Source organism: Hemiscyllium ocellatum, chromosome 3 (genome assembly GCF_020745735.1).
Source record: "Hemiscyllium ocellatum isolate sHemOce1 chromosome 3, sHemOce1.pat.X.cur, whole genome shotgun sequence".
NCBI classification, from domain to species: domain Eukaryota; kingdom Metazoa; phylum Chordata; class Chondrichthyes; order Orectolobiformes; family Hemiscylliidae; genus Hemiscyllium; species Hemiscyllium ocellatum.
Window position 1 is genome coordinate 31,576,340 of NC_083403.1, and position 21,043 is coordinate 31,597,382.

At 39.6% G+C, this 21,043-nt stretch overlaps 1 protein-coding gene across 1 annotated transcript in view; it reads left to right on the forward strand.

Moving 5' to 3' along the window:
* sec63 (SEC63 homolog, protein translocation regulator) overlaps window positions 1-21,043 on the forward strand; it is a 110,777-nt gene that overhangs the window by 55,951 nt on the left and 33,783 nt on the right. Inside the window, exons 6-13 of the mRNA XM_060856506.1 lie at window positions 8,162-8,220; window positions 8,879-8,929; window positions 9,109-9,217; window positions 12,373-12,467; window positions 13,407-13,539; window positions 15,743-15,835; window positions 18,476-18,621; window positions 19,878-20,025. Coding sequence (XP_060712489.1) covers window positions 8,162-8,220; window positions 8,879-8,929; window positions 9,109-9,217; window positions 12,373-12,467; window positions 13,407-13,539; window positions 15,743-15,835; window positions 18,476-18,621; window positions 19,878-20,025 — 834 coding nt within the window. The remainder of the gene's footprint in view (window positions 1-8,161; window positions 8,221-8,878; window positions 8,930-9,108; window positions 9,218-12,372; window positions 12,468-13,406; window positions 13,540-15,742; window positions 15,836-18,475; window positions 18,622-19,877; window positions 20,026-21,043) is intronic.

Here is a 21,043-nt window from a genome sequence, read left to right on the forward strand (position 1 = left end):
ACCAACCCCTCAGAAACAGAAACGGAAATGATCTCACCTACCACCATAAACAGAGACAGATTTAAAAAAAACAAGTGGGACAGAACACCTATGCTTCACTAGAGGCTCATTGATGTTACCTAGCATGGTTTAGATTACTAACATTGTGGAAACAGGCCCTTCAGCCCAACAAGTCCACACCGACTTGCCGAAGTGCAACCCACCCATATCCCTACATTTACCCCTTACCTCACTCTATGGGCAATTTAGCATGGCCAATTCACCTGACCTGCACATCTTTGGACTGTGGGAGGAAACCGGAGTACCCGGAGGAAACCCATGCAGACATGGGGAGAATGTGCAAACTCCACACGGTCAGTCACCTGAGTCGGGAATTGAACCCGGGTCCCTGGCGCTGTGAGGCAGCAGTGCTCACCACTTTGCCACCGTGCCACCCATGGTGACAAAGAACATTACAGCACAGGAACAGGCCCCTCGTCCCTCCAAGCATGCACCAATCCATATCCTCTATCTAAATCTGTTGCCTATTTTCTAAGGACCTGTACCCCTTTGCTCTCTGCCCATTCATGTATCTGTCTAGATACATCTTAAGTGATGCTATTGTTCCCATCCCTACCACCACCACTAGCAATGCATTTCAGGCACCCACCACCCTCTGTGTGAAGAGCTTTCCATGTATATCTCCCCTAAACTTTTCCCCTCTCACTTTGAACTCATGACGTTTTGTAATTGAGTCCTCCACTCTGGGGGGGATATTGAAGTTATTTGCTAACAACCTTGTCTACTGTCATGATTTGTAGGCCTCAATCAGGTCCCCCCCCCCCTCAACCTCCTTTCCAATGAAAATAATCCTAATTTACTCAACCTATCCTCATAGCTAGCACCCTCCATACCAGGCAACATTCTGGTGTACCACCTCTGCACACTCTCCAAAGCATCTGCATTTTTTTGGTAATGTGGCAACCAGAACTGTATGCAGCTTTCCAAATATAGCCAAACCAAAGTTTTATACAAGTGTAATATGACCTGCCACCTTTTGTACTAAATACCCAGTCTGATGATGGAAAGCATGCTATATATCTTCTTGACCACTGTACTGACCTGCGTTGCCATCTTCAGGGAACAATGGACCTGAACACCTCTATCTCTCCGTGCAGCAAGTTTCCCCAGGACTTTTCCATTTACTCTGGAATTGCATCTTTCAAAATGCATCCCCTTGCATTTGTCCAGTTTGAATTCCATCTGCCATTTCTCTGCCCAACTGTTCAATCTATTTATATTTTGCTGTATTCTCTGACAGGAGGGAGGAAGGGGGTGGGGGGGTGCAGTGAGAGAGGGATTCACTGAAATCCTTGTAGAGGGAGACCTTCCTGATGAAGGGCTGATGCCCGAAACGTCGAATTTCCTGTTCCTTTGGATGCTGCCTGACCTGCTGCGCTTTTCCAGCAACACATTTTCAGCTGTATTCTCTGACAGTCCCCTTCACTATCTGCTACTCCATTAACCTTAGTGTCATCTGCAAACTTGCTAATGAGGCAACCTACACCTTCCTCCAAATCATTTATGTATATCACAAACAGCAGTGGTCCCAGCATGGATCCCTGTGGGGAGTTTTGAGAAACTCCCTCACACTACTACTCTCTGTCTCCTGTTCTATCATCTAGCTAGAACACCCTGGACTCCATGCAACTTCACCTTCATCAGCCTACCATAAGGAACCTTATCAAATGCCTTACTAAAGTCCTTACGAAGTCTATGACATCTACATCCCTTCCCTCATCAATCCACTTTGTCACCTCTTCAAAGAATTCTATTAGGTTTGTAAGACATGACCTTGCCTGCACAAAACCATGCTACCTATTGTTAGAGTAATCAAAGATCTATCCCCAACCTCAACATTGGCCATGTCCCCCTCCTTGGTGAATACCGATGCAAAGTACTTATTAAGAATCTTGCCCCCATTTTCTCTGACCCCACGCATACCTTTTCTCCTTTTTCCTTGAGTGGACCAACCCTTTCCCTAATTACCCTCTTGTTCCCTTATATGAGTAAAAGCCTTTGGGCTTTTCCTTAACTCTGCTCGCTAAGGATATCTCATGACCCTTTTTAGCCCTCTTAATTTCTCATTTCAGATTGGCCATACATTCCCGATATTCTTCCAAAGCTTCCTCTGTCTTCAGTTGCCTAGACATTATGTGTGCATCTTTTTTCCTCCTAGCTAGTCTCACAATTTAACCTCTCATCCATGGTTCCTCATCTTGCCATTTCTATCCCTCATTTTCAGAGGAACATATCTCTCCTGAACTCTTAATCAACCTCTCTTTAAAAGCCTCCCACATATCGAATGTGGATTTCCCTTCAAACAGTTGCTCCCAATCTACATTCCCCAGCTCCTGCCATATTTTGGTATAGTTGGCCTTCCCCCAATTTAGCAGTCTTCCTTTAGAACCATGCTCATCTTTGTCCATGAGTATTCTAAACTTATGGAATTGTGATCACTATTCCCAAAGTAATCATTTACTCACCCACCTGGCCGGGCTCATTTGCCAACACCAGGTTCAATATGACCCCTTGGACTGTTTACATACTGCTCTAAAAATCCCTCTTGGATGCTCCTTCCAAATTCTGCTCTATCCAGACTGCTAACACTAAGTGAATCCCAGTCAATGTTGGGAAAATTAAAATCTCCTATCACCACCACCCTGTTGCTCCTACATCAGACAAAATGTCTGAACAAATTCACCAGCTCTGAGCTAATTTACAATTTGATCCACAACCTGAGCTATAAATCTTCTCTAAAATCTCAAACTCATTTCTGTTTGCTCCTTAGACTGCATTAATGCACCTCTTCAATAGCTGGTTACACTGTACCTTTGAAGAGGTCAGCACAAGTAACTTTCCTACCAGACATTTCAAAAAGTGTTCAGTCACTCATTAAGGTGTAGACATTAAGCAGTAGAACACTAAAATCCTAGGTTGGGCACTCATGTTCAGGTAAGGCACGCCCAGATGTATAATAAGCTTCCTTCACTCTGGTCCCAGCAGCATTCTATAACCTCAACCTCAGAAGAATTTGACTATCAAGGTGATGTCCTTTCTGTTTCTTACAGCAACAGTCTTTATTTTTTGTCTGACACCGCCATCTAGTTTGATTTAGGGCTACTTTTGTGCTATGAATTTTATTCCCCCGATCTGGATTACAACTGCTCAGATTTATATTGTGTAGGGTATTTCAAATGCAAAAGTAAAGGAAGTTGATTCTGTCATAAAGTGAGTTCCAAGTGCAAGCTCATGAATTTCAGTGATTAGTTCCTAATACCAACTGTATTAGTCACAAAAAGATGCTTGGCTATTATTCTAATACCTGAGCCCAAGTAATTGTGGGATTGGCACCTTGCCTTATATGAAATTGACCTGCCATCTGTTGGGACTACCCAAAGTTTATTTTCAAGTTATTGCAATAGGGTTTATCACAGCTGACACATGAAAAGCAGTGATGAATTTTGTTATCAGTGCCTACCTTAGCTGAGAGGAGCCTTCCTAAATATGGAAAATGGAAGTAAGACACCCTAAATAGTAGTGTGCTCTCTCCCAACCAACACGCCAAGTATGGAGACGCTATACACTCAGAACCAACTCTGATGGTCTTTATGTGTCATTGTTATGCCTTATGCCAGACTCTTGAAAAAACCTGCTCTACTTAGAACCTGACAATAGCTGGAGACTCCCAGGAGGCCCACAAAACTGCTTTAGTTAACAGCGAAGAAGGTTAACTCAGAGTACAACAGGATCTAGATAAGATGGGCCAGTGGGCTGAGATGTGGCAGATGGAGTTTAATTTAAATAAATGTGAGGTGCTGCATTTTGGAAAAGCAAATCAGAGCAGGACTTGTACACCTAGGGAGTGTTGCTGAATAAAGAGACCTTGGAGTGCAGGTTCATAGCTCATTGAAAGTGGAGTCCCAGGTAGATAGGATGATGAAAACAGCATTTAGTATGCCTTCCTTTATTGGTCAGCGCATTGAGTATAGGAGTTGGGAGGTCATGTTGTGGCTGTGCAGGACATTGGTTAAACCACTGTTGAAATATTGTGTGCAATTCTGGTCTCCTTCCTATTGGAAGGATGATGTGAAATTTGAAAGGGTTCAGAAAAGATTTACAAAGATGTTGCCAGAGTTGGAAGATTTGAGCTACAGGGAGAAGTTGAATAGGCTGGGGCTGTTTTCCCTGGAGCATCGGAGGCTGAGGGGTGACTTTATAGAGATTTACAAAATTATGAGAGGCATAGATAAGATAAATAGACAAGGTCTTTTCCCTGGGGTGAGGGGAATCCAGAACTAGAGGTCATAGGCTTAAGGTGAGAGGGGAAAGATATAGAAGAAACCTAAGTGGTAACTTTTTCATGCCGAGGATGGTATGTGTATGGAATGAGCTCCCAGAGGAAGCGGTGGAGGCAGCTAAAAAGCATTTGGGTGCTTATATGAAAAGGAAGGATTTAGAGGGATATGAGCCAAATGCTGGCAAATGGGTCTAGCTTAGGTTAGGATATCTGGTCGGCATGGATGAGTTAGACTGAAGGGTCTGTTTCCATGCTGTACATCTCTATGACTATCTTGAAAGTAGTGTGGTAGGTCCAACATCACTGTTAACTTCAGGCCTTTGACCAACCAAAATAGAGGCACCAAACATTTTAAGAGTTTTTTTTATCTCTGTAGTTTTTTGATGAGGTGTTGAAGAGAGTGTACAAACCTTCAACGAACTAATTTGTTCGATCATTGAAGCACCACCTTCCCTATGCGTGCAATATGATTGATAAGCCCATCAAAACACAATCAGAGGAAGTCATTCTACATGCTAGGTGATTGCCTAAGCAGCATTGCTACGTGGTTATATTCTAAGTATTGTTGATTGAAAAACCTGTTTTGTCAAAGCTTTTTATCTTGCATTCGTCAAAGCAATTTGCAAGATATGCCAAAATAACAGGAAGCAACATTGGTATTATATAAGAGACGATTCCTGACTGTTTGGCAAGTATACTCTGATCGTTGGTGATATTGTCATGGAAGATGCACTAGTTAGTCATTATTAACATTTAACTGTTGTCTATTGTTTAAAATGTAAATAAAACGCAATAGACAATAGGTGCAGGAGTAGGCCATTCAGCCCTTCGAGCCTGCACCGCCATTCAATATGATCATGGCTGATCATTCCTAATTAGTATCCTCTTCCTGCCTTATCTCCATAACCCTTGATTCCAACATCTTTGAGAGCTCTATCCAACTCTTTCTTAAATGAATCCAGAGACTGGGCCTCCACTGTCCTCTGGGGAAGACCATTCCACACAGCCACCAGTCTCTGGGTGAAGAAGTTTCTCCTCATCTCTGTCCTAAATGGTCTACCCCGTCCTCTGGTTCGGCACTCGCCCATCAGCGGAAACATGTTTCCTGCTACCAGAGTGTCCAATCCTTTCATAATCTTATATATCTCAATCAGATCCCCTCTCAGCCTTCTAAACTCAAGGGTATACAAGCCCAGTCGCTTCAGTCTTTCAGTGTAAGGTAATCCTGCCATTCCAGGAATTGACCTTGTGAACTTACGCTGCACTCCCTCAATGTCTTTCCTCAAATTTGGAGACCAGAACTGCACACAGTAGTCCAGGTGTGGTCTCACCAGGGCCCTGTACAGCTGCAGAAGCACCTCTTTGCTTCTATATTTGATTCCTCTTGTTATGAAGGCCAGCATGCTTTTAGCCTTCTTCACTACCTGCTGTACCTGCATGCTTGCTTTCATTGACTGGTGTACAGGAACACCCAGATCTCTCTGTACTGCCCCTTTACCTAAATTGATTCCATTGAGGTAGTAATCTGCCTTCCTGTTCTTGCCACCAAAGTGCATAACCATACATTTATCCATATTAAACTGCATCTGCCATGCATCTGCCCACTCACCTAACTTGTCCAGGTCACCCTGTAATCTCCTAACATCCTCCTCACATTTCACCCTGCCGCCCAGCTTAGTATCATCAGCAAATTTGCTAATGTTATTGCTGATACCATCTTCTATATCATTAACATATATTGTAAAAAGCTGCGGTCCCAGCATGGATTCCTGCGGTACCCCAATGGTCACTGCCTGCCATTCCGAAATGGAGCCGTTTATCACTACCCTTTGTTTCCTATCAGCCAACCAATTTCCAGTCCAATCTAGTGCTTTGCCCCCAATACCCTGCTTCCTAATTTTACTCACTGACCTCCTGTGTGGGACTTTATCAAAAGGTTTCTGAAAGTCCAGGTACACTACATCTACTGGATCTCCCTCGTCCATCTTCAGAGTTACATCCTCAAAAAATTCCAGAAGATTAGCCAAGCATGATTTCCCCTTTATAAATCCATGCTGACTCTGTCCTATCCTGTTACTACTATCCAGATGTGCCATAATTTCATCCTTTATAATAGACTCCAGCATCTTTCCCACCACTGAGGTCAGACTAACTGGTCTATAGTTTCCTGCTTTCTCTCCCACCTTTGTTAAAAAGTGCTATAACATTTGCCACCCTCCAATCCTCAGGAACTGATCCCGAATCTATCGAACTCTGAAAAATAATCACCAACGCATCCACGATTTCCCGAGCCACCACCTTCAGTACCCTGGGATGTAGACCATCAGGCCCCGGAGACTTATCAACCTTCAGACCTAACAGTCTCTCCAACACCAAATCCTGGCAAATATAGATTCCCTTAAGTTCAGGTCCTTCCGCCACTGTTACCTCAGGGAGATTGCTTGTGTCTTCCCCAGTGAACACAGATCTGAAGTACCCATTTAATTCTTCTGCCATTTCTTTGTTCGCCATAATATATTCCCCTGTTTCTGTCTTCAAGGGCCCAATTTTAGTCTTAACCATTTCTTTTGCCTTTCACATACCTCAAAAAGCTTTTACTTTCCTCCTTTATATTTTTGGCCAGCTTACCTTTGTACCTCATTTTTTCTCTGCGTATTTCCTTCTTAGTAATCCTCTGTTGTTCTTTAAAAGCTACCCAGTCCTCTGTTTTCCCACTTATCTTTGCTATGTTATACTTTTTCTCTTTTAACTTTATATGTTTCTTAACTTCCCTCGTCAGCCACGGCCGCCCATGCCTCCTCCTGGGATATTTCTTCCTTTTAGGAATGAACTGATCCTGCAACTTCTGCATTATACACAGAAATATCCGCCATTGTTCCTCCACGGTCATCCCTGCTAAGGTATTGCACCATTGAACTTAGGCCAGCTCCTCCCTCAGTTCCCTTTATTCAACAGAAGTATTGTCACTTCTGACTGTACCCTCTCCCTCTCAAATTGCAGATTGAAGCTTAATGTATTATGGTCACTACTTCCCAATGGCTCCTTCACTTCGAGGTCTCTGACCAATTCTGGTTCGTTGCACAATACCAGATCCAGAATTGCCTTCTCCCTGGTCGGCTCCAGCACCAGCTGCTCTAAGAATCCATCTCTGAGGCACTCCACAAAGTCTCTCTCCTGAGGTCCAATACCATCCTGAAACAAAGGTATTTTGACTCTGGTCAAGTCATTACCCTGAGAATTGAACTCTAGGGTGCTTGCACCCGTTTTAAAATAAAATAGAAGACAGTGTGTGTATGTGCCCTTTCCATCTCCAAATGCCCTGTGTATTAATGCATGTAGCTTCCAGTGGGAGCACATGTGCCAGATTGCGAACATGACTAATGACTATAAATTGATTGTGAGCATAATTATTTGAACACTCTGGTTTGTGCAGTAAATGTCCAATTGCAGAGTCAGATCTAATGTTGTACGCTTGAGTTTTAAAAGTACAACCTGCATGTGTACCTTTTATTGTGAATGTGCTGCTATCAGTCATAATTAACTGGTACATTCTCCACATCAGCATTTAACCAATCAGTACAATTGCCAATCAGTCGTTGCCCTCCTGTCAGTACAAATGTTCTTTACCCTTAACTTTGGTATTTCTTGCAAATTGTCCTGATGAGTACAAGGAAAAAAAAGCATTGACAAAATGAGATGCCAATGACAAATTAGTAGAAATTAGACCTTTGTATCAGTCAAGTATTTTGTGATTCACACCCATGTTGTTGGGTTACTTTTTGTTTCTGATAATTGATAGCGCCTTTGTTTTTTTTCTTTCAGCTACAACTTTTGGCATAGCACTTCCATCATGGATTGTAGACCAGAAGAACTCCATGCTGGTACGTTACAATTCAGAAACTACAATACATAAATACTCAATTCATCTTTGCACCTGTAAAATTCTGTGGTTGATTTGAATTATAGAAGTTCAAGTTGAAGCTTTTATTGAATAATTGGCACTGTTAAAACGATCAATTAAAATCACAGGTTATAAACTATGCAGCAGCCACATAGATATTTGGTATTTTCAGATAGTAAAGACCTCTTCGATGATTTATTTTTGTATTGACTCAACAATGACTTGCCTGAAAACGAATGTGGCTTTCCTTTCCTTTGAGAATTGATCTGTTAATTAAAGCTCCCAAATTTGTTTTCAAGAACCAATTGTAAGAACCTTGGTATAGACTGTCTGTTGGAACCTAGATGTGTGCTTTAGTGAACATTTCTTTGAGAGTAGGGTATGCTTACTGCAAGGAAATTCAACTTAGTTGAGTGATTTGAAAAGTTTTTACCTTGTGTCAGCATATTTAAATGATAGGAACCTAGAGTTTCAAGTTGTAACTAAGTAGTTGGGCAACTGACACCACTGTTTTGGGCTTAGTAGATGTGCTTTTTAAATCTGTTATTTTGATTTTTGGATGGGGAACAAAATCAAAGTCTTTGTGCACATTAAAGATTCTAACAAGAAACTATCTTGTTTAATTTTACGTTTGGTAGGTTTTGGCTGTGTATGGGTTTGCATTCATGGTGATCCTTCCAGTGGTTGTGGTGAGTCTTTAAATCAGTTTGAATGTATTCATATCTTTGTGCGCTCAGATGAATTTTTTTTTTGTTCTGAAGCAAACCATCTTGTGGAATTTTACTTGCGCTTTGGTTGACTTTTCATGGTAGATCCCTGTGTAGCAATAAACATGAAATGTCTTTTTTATTTTTCTTCACATAAAAAGGGAACATGGTGGTACCGTTCTGTTCGATACAGTGGTGACCAGATTCTTATTCACACAACACAGCTGTACATGCATTTTATGAACAGGACTCCAAATATGAACATGAAACGTAAGTGACTAAGTTTGATATTTTTAACTTCTTTGAACCTTGCACTGTTAGCTTGTCTTTGAGGCATCGTCATATTGATTACAAATAATTATAAGCCTTAGGTTATCCAAATGAACAGTTATATTAATGAATCCTTTTATATTTCAAGTTTGTTTTATGGCCATTTTCCCCCCCTCATTTGACGTAATTTTTCTACAATCTAGGTCCCTGTGTATCACTAGCCATTTAGACTTCCAAGAAATTATATACTTGAATCAGTAGCCCTCTATTTATCTAGGGTACAGCACCTTTCCTTTCAATGCACCTTTTATTTTGCCTGTTTTAAAAAGCATTACTTTTGAAGAGAATGTGGGATATGTTTCTCCCAAACTTCTGTAGAGCCTGCTGTTATTTGTTGAGGATGTACATATGACTAAGATTCTTTTGTTTTATTAATTGAAGTAATGCGATAAACTTGCTGCTGCTTGACTAAGTCAAGAAAACAGTGTGGGAGGCTGAGAGGTGACCTTATAGAGGTTTATAAAATCATGAGGGATATGGATAGGGTAAGTAGATAATGTCTGTTCCCTGGGGTGGGAGAGTCCAAAACCTAGAGGGCATAGGTTTAAGGTGAGAGGGGGGAGATTTAAAAGGGACCTGTGGGGCAGCTATTCACACAGGGCGTGGTACATGAATGGAATGAGCTGCCAGAGGAAGGGGTGGAGGCTGGTACAATTACAACATTTAAAAGGCAGCTGGATGGGTACATAAATAGGAAGGGTTAGTGGGAAATGAGCTAAGTGCTGGTAAATGGAATTAGATTAATTTAGGATAGCTGGTCAGCATGGGCGAGTTGGACTGACGGTTCTGTTTCCATGCTGTACATCACTATAACTCTACTTGGCCTCTCTTTGGTGGTTTTTAATGCCTTGTCTTAGATCAAAAATTACTAAGGAATCTGCCATAAGCATACTTTCCCCACATGGCTGCCCCAATATTATCAGCTCTTTGTAATTATACCAGAATAATAAATTTAGTTTAAGTTTAGCTAATCGATTGGCATAGTCCATTAATCACATTACAGGAGGAGAGAGGGATAAATAGATGAACTAAAGACTGACTGGTCTAATCCCATGCGTGGATGTGTTTTTTTAAAATAATAACATCAAATTAGTAAACATTTAGAATTTCATCATAATCAAGAACAACTGGCAAGGATATGTTGACGGAAAGTCATGTTTGTTCAATCTAGTATTTATTGAGCATATTACAGATTGGGTGTTAACTATTATGCTTAGCACCCAACGTTATAAAACAACCCTTGAGTTTATGGATAAAACAGACTCAATAGATGCTGTGAAATTTTGGGAAGCCGCCAATGAGGTGCCTGAGGGGAGGTTAGTGTGTTTAAAAAAAAGGGGTTGCCCCAAAAGTGAAAGACTTAGGATGTTATTGATCAACAGTGAGGAAAACTGGAAGATCCTTCAGGAATGGGTGTTCAAATTAACAGCAAAGCAAAATGTTGTGGATATTGAATATCTGAAGTGAAAACCGTGCAAGGATCACTCAGAAGGTCAAGCAACAACCTTAGAGAGAGAGAGAGAGAGAGAGAGAGAGAGACAGACAGACAGACAGACAGACAGACAGACAATGTTAAAGCTTCGGGTTGATGACCTTTCAGATTTACAGAATAGGACAAGTGACACATACGGTTTGTGGACAAATGTGAATGAATGCGTTTAAAAAGAAAATGGAGAATGACAATGCATGAATATAGTATGGTACTTCTGACTGGTAGGGAATGACTCGTGGGGTACTGCAAGGAGCATGCTATTCACAATACATGTTAATGATTTAAATGAGGAAACTACATGCCATATCTCCAAATTTGCAGATGGTGAAAGGTGGCAGATATGCAGTCAGGATGCAGAAAAGCTTCAGTGCAATTTTGGCAAGTGGCAGATGCAGTATAATTTGGATAAATGTGAAGTTATCCACTTTATTACAAAAACAGGAAGTCAGATTATCTGAATGGTAACAGATTAGGAAAGGGGAAGTGCAGTAAGATTTGGGTGTCCTTGTACATCAGTCACTGAAAGTAAACAGGCGCAGCAGATGGTGAAGAATGCTTTCATTGTGGGAGAACTTGAGTACAGGAGCAGGGATGTCTTGCTGAAATTATACAGAGCATTGGTATGGCCACACCTGGACAGTTGTATGCAATTTTGGCTTCCTTATCTGCAGAGAGATGCTCTGGCTATTGAGAGTGTGTAGCAAAAGTTTATCAGACTGATTCCTGTGATGGCAGGCCTAATGTATGGAGAGAGAGATTGGATTGATTAGGACTATATTCATTGGAATTGATAATAAACTCTGAAAGAAACCTGTAAACTCCTAACAGATTAGACAGGGTAGGTGCAGAAAGCATGTACTTAATGACTGGGGAGTGCAGAACCAAGGCTCACAATCTAAGGGTAAGGAATAGGCAGTGTAAGACAGTGATGAGAAAATTCTTCACCCAGAGTAGAATTCTCTGCTACAGGAGGCTTTGGAGGGCATAAGTTTGAAGACTTTCAAGAAAGATGCAGTTATAGTTATTAGCACTAAAAAGATCAAAACATATGGGGGAAAAAGCAGGAATCAGGTTCTAGGTTAGATGATCAACTGGGATTATATTGAGTGGCGGAGCAGACTCGAAAGACTGAATTTATATTTCTTGAGGAAAGGTGAAATGCAGAATTATTTTGTAGTGGAGAGGTTTGAAGAAATTCAAATGTTTTCAACCTTCATTTTTTGATGGGAATGGAGATCGACTATTTTATCTGGGTGCAGAATAATATTAGAATAATTAAAGTTTGAGACTTTTTGATGTTGAGACTTATTACAATATATGGAATGCTTGGTCATGTGTTTGAGGCAGGGATCATTCGCTCTTCTAAAGGAAATGTGAGGAAGTTTTTGAAGTAAAGGTAGATGCAGGATATTAAGATTAATTTTGGGGCTTGTCATTTATAGAGATCCAGTGAGTTCTGTAGTTTAGGATTTTAATGAAATGCACATCAAATGTGTAATACTTATTCTATTCACTTCTGATGTCAGGTTTAATTTCCCCAGCCACCTGTCTCTGTACCTCTTGATTTTGATTGATCGCTTACAATTTTTCCTTCACCTGGCAGGCCTTATAATGGTGTTGACTGCTGCCTTTGAGTTTGATCCACGCAGTAATAAAGAAGCAGTCATGAGACCAACAGACAATGTTGAAATACCTCAGGTAAGATCCATGTGAAGTAGACTCTGTCAGAACTTGGTGATATGTGGTTTTATGCTTCTGATTCTCAAATGCTTTCCAGAGCCTTAGGTAGTGAGTTTGCAAACATGATGAAGGTAGTTTGATGAGTTAGGGGCATAATCTCACAACAAATCTCAAATCAAATATGCTCATCATCTCTGCAGGAGGAGCAGTCAATAGACCAGTTGAAATTGAGGTTTTCACAGTGTGTGAATTACAATATTTGGCAGTGTCCACATTCTATTCTTCTTAGAATCCCTACAGTGTGGAAATAGGTCATTTGGCCCAACTAGTCCACACTGACCCTCCGAAGAGTATCCCATCCAGACCCATTCCCCTACCCAATTACTTTACATTTCCCTTGGCTAATGCACCTAACCTACACATCCCTGAACACTATGCAAAATTTAGCATGGCCAATTCACCTAACCTGGACATCTTTGGACTGTGGGAGGAAACCCACGCAGGCATAGGGAGAATATGCAAACCTCACACAGACAGTCGCCCGAGACTAGAATCGAACCCAGATCCCTGGCACTGAGGCAGCAGTGCTAACCACTGAGCCACCATGCCACCCCTTAACATTAAACCTTGGCGCCTATTTGTGTAATTTGCATTTCGTACTTCAGCCATTTGTCACTACCCAAATGATATAAGTAATGGTTTACTGTGTCATAGAGATGTAGCTTGTTGGAACCAGATTGAGAATTTCATCAGTTTGGATTTGGTTTTCTGGTGATGTCAAGGCCAGGTTCCAGTGTATAAAGAATACCATTTTTTGCATTCCTCATAAAATACATTTCAAGTAAGATTCACAATGCAATGTAACAATATTTTACATTTGCAACAAGTTCTTGTTCCTTCAGTAAAATTCATTCTATTGCAGGTGTTTTAAAAAAAAACATTTTTCTCTCATGGCAGCTTATTCGAGAACTTGGTAATGTTAATGAGAAGAAGAAGGAGCTTCCATTTTGTTTACCATACAGCGTAAAGTCCAGGGTTCTGCTTCTTGCACATCTTTCCAGGTTGGAAATTTCACAAACACTGGAAGAAGGTAATAAGGCAATTCATAAGACTCTGTATGGGATGGAGTGTGGGAGGCTAAGAGATGGTGGAACCACTTTTAATTTTCATACAAGAGTGAAAGGATTGTCAATGATCCACTCAAAAGCATTTCACGTTCCTTGATTTACATGTAGATTGCATTTATGAACATATGAAGGAAGAGGGTTGCTCTGCCAATTAGTATGATCTTGAATGACCTTACTGTAACCTCCAAATCTGCAATGCTGCCCAGGCACCCCATGCTTACCAAGAGTCTATGCATCTCAGTCTTAAAAATATTCAAAAACTTCACTTCCACCACCTTTGCAGGAAGAATTCCAAAGACACTCAATATGAAATCCACAGATTATGCTGTTCAATTGCTAGTTACTAGTCAGTTTGTTAAAAAAGTAAAAATGATAGCACTTCAAAATGTTTCGATTTGCCTGAGAAGGTAAGCACAAGTTGAACATTTAGCAGACCTATTATAGTCAGTGGAACTTAGCAAATTTGACTCTGGGTGTGACCAGTTTTGTGGGTGAGGCTGAATTTGGGCAAACTGAGTTTTGAATCACCATAAACGATGTTGCGAATGAGCTGAAGTTTTTTGGAGGCATTACTGGCTTCAGTTTTAAATTTCCTGTTCTTTGCTCCTGGTTCCTCTGTTGCATAGAAATCTGCTTACAAAACATAAGGAAACTTGATTCCACAATCTGTTGAACTTGTCCATTTCAGAAAGTGCACTTAAAAAGGTTAATTAGAAACTTATCGTTCAGTGAAATCTGCCTCTAGGTGGGCAGTTATTTTAACATTCCCTGATTTTCTTCATTTAAAAAACAAGGCTTCCTGGGTAAATGCCAGCAGGAAGTAATTGGCTATTTAAAAATAATAAATGTTCCTGTTTCTTACAATATTTGAGCTAATCTTGAACATAGCTTGCATGCTTTGCTTATATGATAGCATTGTAAATGCAAGGCTAATTAAATAGATAGCCACGAATGAGTGAATAATTTTCTTATTTAACCTTCTGTTTAGTCTGTGAGATTGGATCTCATGTTACTCTGTATTCTTTGCTCCTTTCCCGATGTTGTTGTGCCCAACCTGTTCAGTGCCAACTGATAGATATCCCTATCCCCACTATAATAGAAACTGCGTTAATTTGCTTTTAGTGCTCTCAACTCCCTTTCCAACTATTAAAGTCTAGCGTGAAATTATCTTTAATTTCATCTCCACTGCCAGGAATCTCAAACGTTTTATGCTGCAGTTCTCAAAGGGTGATTAGCTAGAAGCACTTGCAGTTTTATACTGTAAATTTTGGTCACATTAGGAATGCTGCAAGTCAGAGCATTGACTCCAACCCAGAAACCTGAGCACATAATCCAGGCTGCTGGTTCAGTGTAGTGATAAGGGAGTGCTAGAGTGAGGTAATTTCTGATGAGAAGGAAAGATTTCATGGCAGTACTTGACTAAAAGCATGAGAGTTGATCTGGCCAATATTTATTGCTTCACCAATATTATCAAAAACATTCCTAAAATTTGCTTACTTGCTATTTGGCATTTGCTAGTGAATTTCCCTCCTTTTATACCAGTGACTTTACTACCTTAAAATAGTACTTATTTGACAAGGCAATCATTCGAGAGGAGATTGGAGGAGGCATTTCCAAGATTTCCTGAAGGCCTCCTTCAAGAAATACAACAGATATAATGTGAGAGACCCATGTTCAGAAGAAACTGACTTGAATGAAACTCCTTTATGAAGGGGTAATTCTTTTGAGGTTACCTGTCAGCAGCAGGAAGTGCAGGGAAAAAAATACTGAAGAAAGGAATGCCAGCTATCTCAAGGTGAAACATTTACTAAATGTGTGGTCAGCGATGCGGCTCTAGGACCAGGCTCATCAGTCAAACCCACCTACAAACACATGAACAGTGATCACAAGTGAATGCTGATGATGATTTGACTCAAAAGCTGTTTGCGTTATCTGAGAATGTGAAAGGTGCACATTCTTTAAATTGGAAATTATATTAGAAGTTATACAAGGCTTCCAAATATCATGGAGAATTATAAACCATTTATTATTACATTGTGTGAGAAAGGAAATTGGATTAACATTGCTTTGCTTCTTCTGTACTCGTGATACTTGCCTTTTAAAAGATTTTAACTATTTGAGTATTGAGAATAAATACTAACTTCCAAATTATTTTCTTTCAACAAGATTATTGGTTTGTTATACGCAAGTGTCCTACTCTTCTTCAGGAAATGATCAATGTTGGCTGCCAGCTGACTATGATGGCCAACACCAGGGGAGGTAAGTGCTTCTTAATGTTAATTGATACAGGTCATTCCGCTGTAAAGCTCTTTTCGTTTATGCGAATTCACTATAATACAATTGAATTGAGGCCGCTATTTTTAAAGCATGTATTAGTTATAACGTGATTCCATTTGTTTAACTGGTGCTGCTATTACACAATTTTCTGGGAACACTGGTTTGCATGAGAACGGAACTACCATGTTATAGAACCAACGGTAGTAAGTATAAGTAATTCTACATTCATCTAAGTTCTTGGAAGGAGATTGGAACAAAGGGAGAGAAAGAAGAAAAGATTATTTTGGTTTTAATGTGGGTTCTTAGTTTCTTTATGCAATATATCTGGTTGTCATGAGATAGTATAGAGCTCAAGTATTAAAGGACATCGAGCAGTTTCAAAAAATGTCCCATTCTGTTGAAACTTTGGTCTTGCATTCGATTCGGCCAATTGGTTGTCAAGTAAATTCTGGTAGAGGTGTTACTGTGGAGAATGCAGATGTTAATGATAGCTAGTTAACTGCCAGGTGTCTAAATTTCAAAACCAGTAAGGTTGACTTTGATTGGATAGGGCATTGCCCTGAGAAGTGAGCCAATGACTGACTCGATTATTTCATTAAGTTGAAACGGGTGCAGTGTGATACATATTCTTTTTGTTTGCAAAGGACAGGAGCCTGTGTATAAACATACGATGCTTATAGTATATGAGTGCTCTACAATCCTAAATAACAAAAAGCTACAGATGCTGGAAATCTGAGATAGAAGCTGAAATTGCTGGAGAAACTCAGCATGTTTGGTAGCATCTGTGGAGAGAAAGCACAGCCAATGTATCAGGTCCAGTGACCCTTCAGAAGAATTCTATGGAAAGGACACTGTATCCAAAACACTAACTTTTTGTCTTCACAGATGCTACCAGACATGCTGAGTTTCTCCAGCAATTTCTGTTTTTGTGCCACAATTTTGAATTGGCTGACAGTATAATTCTTCATATATGATTTGGATGTGAACATAGGAGGTGTAGTTAGTAGATTTGCAAATGACACTGAAATTGGTGGTGTAGTGAACAATGAAGAAGATTACCTCAGAGTGCAGTGAGATCTTGATCGGATGGGCCAATGGGCAGATGGAGTTTAGTTTAGATAATGTGAAATACTGCATTTTGGAAAGGCAAATGTACACTTAATGATAAGGTCCTGGGGAGGGTTGCTGAACAAAGAGATCTTGGAGTGCAGTTCATACTTCCTTGAAAGTGTAGTTGCAGGCACATAGGAGAGTGAAGAAGGCGTTTAGTATGTTTTCCTTTATTGGTCAGAGCATTGAGTATAGAAATTGGGAGGTCATGGTTAAAAGGATGTTGCCAGAGTTGAAGAGTTTGAAATATAGGGAGAGGCTGAATAGGCTGGGGCTGCTTTCTCTGGAGCATCAGAGGCTGTAGGGTGACCTTTTAGAGGTTTATAAAATCATGAGGGGCATGAATTGGGGTAAGTAGGCAAAGTCTTTTCCCAGGGGAGTCCAGAACTAGAGAGCATAGGTTTAGTGTGATAGGGTAAAATATAAAAGGGACATATGGGATAACTTTTTCACACAGAGGGTGGTATGTGTATGGAATGAGCTGCCAGAGGAAGTGGTGAAGGCTGGTACAATAACAACATTTAATGGCCTCTGGATATGCATATGAATTGGACAGGTTTAGAGAGGTATGGGCCAAGTGCTGGCAAATGAGACTAGATTAATTTAGGATAACTGGTCAGCACGGACGAGTTGGGCTGAATGGTCTTTTTCTGTGCTGTATATCGCTATGACTCAATGATCCAACAAATATAGTCCAGTTGCAGAATTTGTATGAATTTTACAAACATGAGCTGCTTAAGTACCATCAGTAACTTGTCGTGAATGGCCACGTAGCTTTGCAGTTTGATACAATCTGCCAGTCTTTGGGGTGTACAGTCTATATACTTGGTATAATGCTGGAACTGAATTTCATATACCACCTCACTCATTTATCTTTTTGGCTTGACACCATTTGCGATACTACCGCAAAGTAAGTGTGAGGGTGAAATGTTCTATTTTCATTTGTTATTGAAGCAAAATATTGTGGATGCTGGAAATCTGAAAAAACCAAGAATGCTGTAGAAACTTGGCAAGTCTGGTAGCATTTGTGGAGAGCAAATCACAGTCAGTTCTGAAGAAGAGTCATACCGAGATAGAAATATTAGCTTTCTTTATGCGCAGATGCTACCAGACCTACCAGATTTGTTTATATTTGTTTCACATTACTCTATTCTGTGCAGACAGAGAATATGCACACATTTTGTCTGTTTCAACTCAATAAAATAGGTGACAGCTTTATGCTGGTTAATTTCCTAGGGCAATGTCTGGTCCTATCAGTAAACTTGCTTTTCTTTGAAACCTAGACTCTGCCTGGCAATTAACTATCAATCATCACAAACATGCATTTTCCTTACAATGCTGGTACCAATCAGAGTCCAATTTGTCAATCAATTTGTACACTTCTGTCATTATAAGTGTTGGTTTTCCCATAATTAGTAATCTTGCAAATTGGTAAAAACATGTTATGTTTTTGAGCAATAATTTACATTGCTTAAAGACATGCAAATTAAGTATTATTTTGACTTTTATTAGGAATCCATGCTCCCCGTTTGGAGACCATTGAGAACTGTATGAAGCTGTCTCAAATGTTGGTGCAGAGCCTGTGGGAGTCTAAATCTCCTCTGCTTCAGCTTCCACTCTTTGAAGAAGAACACCTGAAATACTGTTTGTCAAAGAAGGTAATAAGTTGTTCCTACTGGCTAAAAATGTTGGACTATGGATTGACGAGATCTGTATCTGTAAAGTACATGTATCGCAGCTGAATCCATCTAACATAAGTCAGCAAAATCTAAATAATAAAGATAAGACTCATTTTCTGGTGCTTTGCAGGTTTTTGAGAAATGTTTCAAACTCTTAATTCTGAGAGGCTGGTTAGGATAGGTCATATAGATTCCTGAAGGGACTGGTGTACTTTTATCATTCTGTGCTGCTTTTTAAAAAAATTGTCAAGGTGGTGAGAGGAAAGCTTGGTGAGATTTTTAAAAACTAACAAAATAATAAATTGTCTTTTTTTCATCTATATTTGAAGTTGCAAACTTTGCCAACATTAATTCACGTACAATCAAGTTTTGGCTCGTGTTACCATTCAAGATGGATGCAATTTGTTTAATATTTATCTTTTTCTGGTTTTAGATATAACTAATTATGAGAATAATTAAGTTGGTTAAAAAATGTTTTTGTGCAACATGTTTAGGATATCAAATGCATAAGTGCCCTTCAATAAATAAAAGTAAAGCTTGCAGCTATTAAATGCAAATAGATTTCCAGAATTAATGCAGTGACTTTTAGAGCATTTATTTTGAGTAACAGTTGTTCAAGTATATCTTACTGGCTAGAAATTATTTTGTTCAACCTTTAACCTCAAATTATTGTATAGTTACACCAGCATGTCAAGTGTACAGGCTCAATTAGAGGATGTTCGCTTTCACTAGGGGTTGTGTGTGAATAATGTGTGGTATTCAAACAAATTTTTTTTTAAAAAAAGTCTTTAATCACGTTAAATGGACTAGTTTGTAAAATGTTCTGCTTTGTACAAGCATATCCTTCATTTACTATGCTGACTTAGATTGTTTGGTTAATGCCTTGTTGTGGTGGATGACAGAAATGTGCTTTTAGAAGGGAGCAAACTATGGTCTATGCTAATGTAAAATGCATCAAATCTTTAAGATCTCAGTACAGAGGAGTGCATGTTCACAATCTTTCATACCAAGTCAACTTGAATTGTAACAACCCCCCCACCCCCGTCCCATTGTAATTGTATATTCATGAATACAGTGTTACAGCATATTGATCTGAATGAAATATTTCATGCAGTATATTGGTAGCAATAATATCTATTGGTGACAGCACTGATTTTACTTGCCATACATGAATGCTGTTACACATCTACATTTTATAAAAACTAGAGTTCTGTTTTTCTCACTTAATCCGACAGTACAAAGTCCGAACAATTCAGGATCTGGTTAGTATGAAAGATGCTGATCGTCGTAATATGTTGCGTTTTCTGAGTGAAGAGAAATATGATGAGGTCCTGGCAGTACTTGGGAACTTTCCTCACGTCACCATGAAGATAAAACTGCAAGGTATGGAACAACTGGAAATGTCTTGATCTGAATGTGCAACCCTGTTGGGAGAATTGCAAATTTGTGTAGTCTTTATTCCATTATTAAGTAGTATTGAATATTGAAACGTCAGTTAATGATAATTGTCACAACTAATTTATGGGATGTGTGCTTCAGTAGTTAGGTTTTGCATACTTGTGTGCTAAACGTCATTTGTAAATTATGAAGCCACACTTATAGTCCATTTTTAAGCTAAATGGGATGTGTAGTGTTTTTATTTTTTCCCCAGGATTGTGTTCTGCAACTTAAGACCTTACCTACTTTTTGTTTTGATATTTTAAATACCTTTCACTTTTCCTAATGTTATGTGATCATCAATGAAATAGACACATGTAGCATGGCCCAGTAAGATCATGCAGTATGTACACGTAAGTCTGATATATGTCCTATGATAATCCAGATTTTTCCAGAATTCTGTTCCCCAAAGTCAAACTATCTAAAATCAAATGTTAGCTTCCAAAAAGTGTGCAAATCATAGTTTTTTGCTGCACAGAAAAAGACTTTTCACCTCATCATGTCTACATCAGTTATCAAACATTGATTTATTCTGACCTCATTTTTCAGCAATTAATCTACAACCTTTTATGCTATGGCATTTCAAGTGTTCATCTAAATAGTTCTTAAATATCTTGAGGTTCCTTCCTCTACCATCCTTTTACGCAGTGACCTCCAGATACTGAGTGAAAAAGATTTTCCTCCAATCCCCTCGAAACTTCTTGCTCCTTAACTTAAAAAACTTTGCTCTGGTTGTTGATCCCTCTACTAGGGAGAAACATTTCTCCTAATCTGTCTTGTCTATGCCTCTCAGAACTTTATACACCTCAGTCAGATTCCCCTCCTTCGTCGTCTTTGCTCTGAGGATAACAACCCCAGCCTACCTGGTTGAATTGCCCAGCAGAAGCAACATCTCAGTAACTCTTTGTATCCTCACTACTGCAATAGCCTAACTAATGTTATATAAGCATACCATAACCTCCTT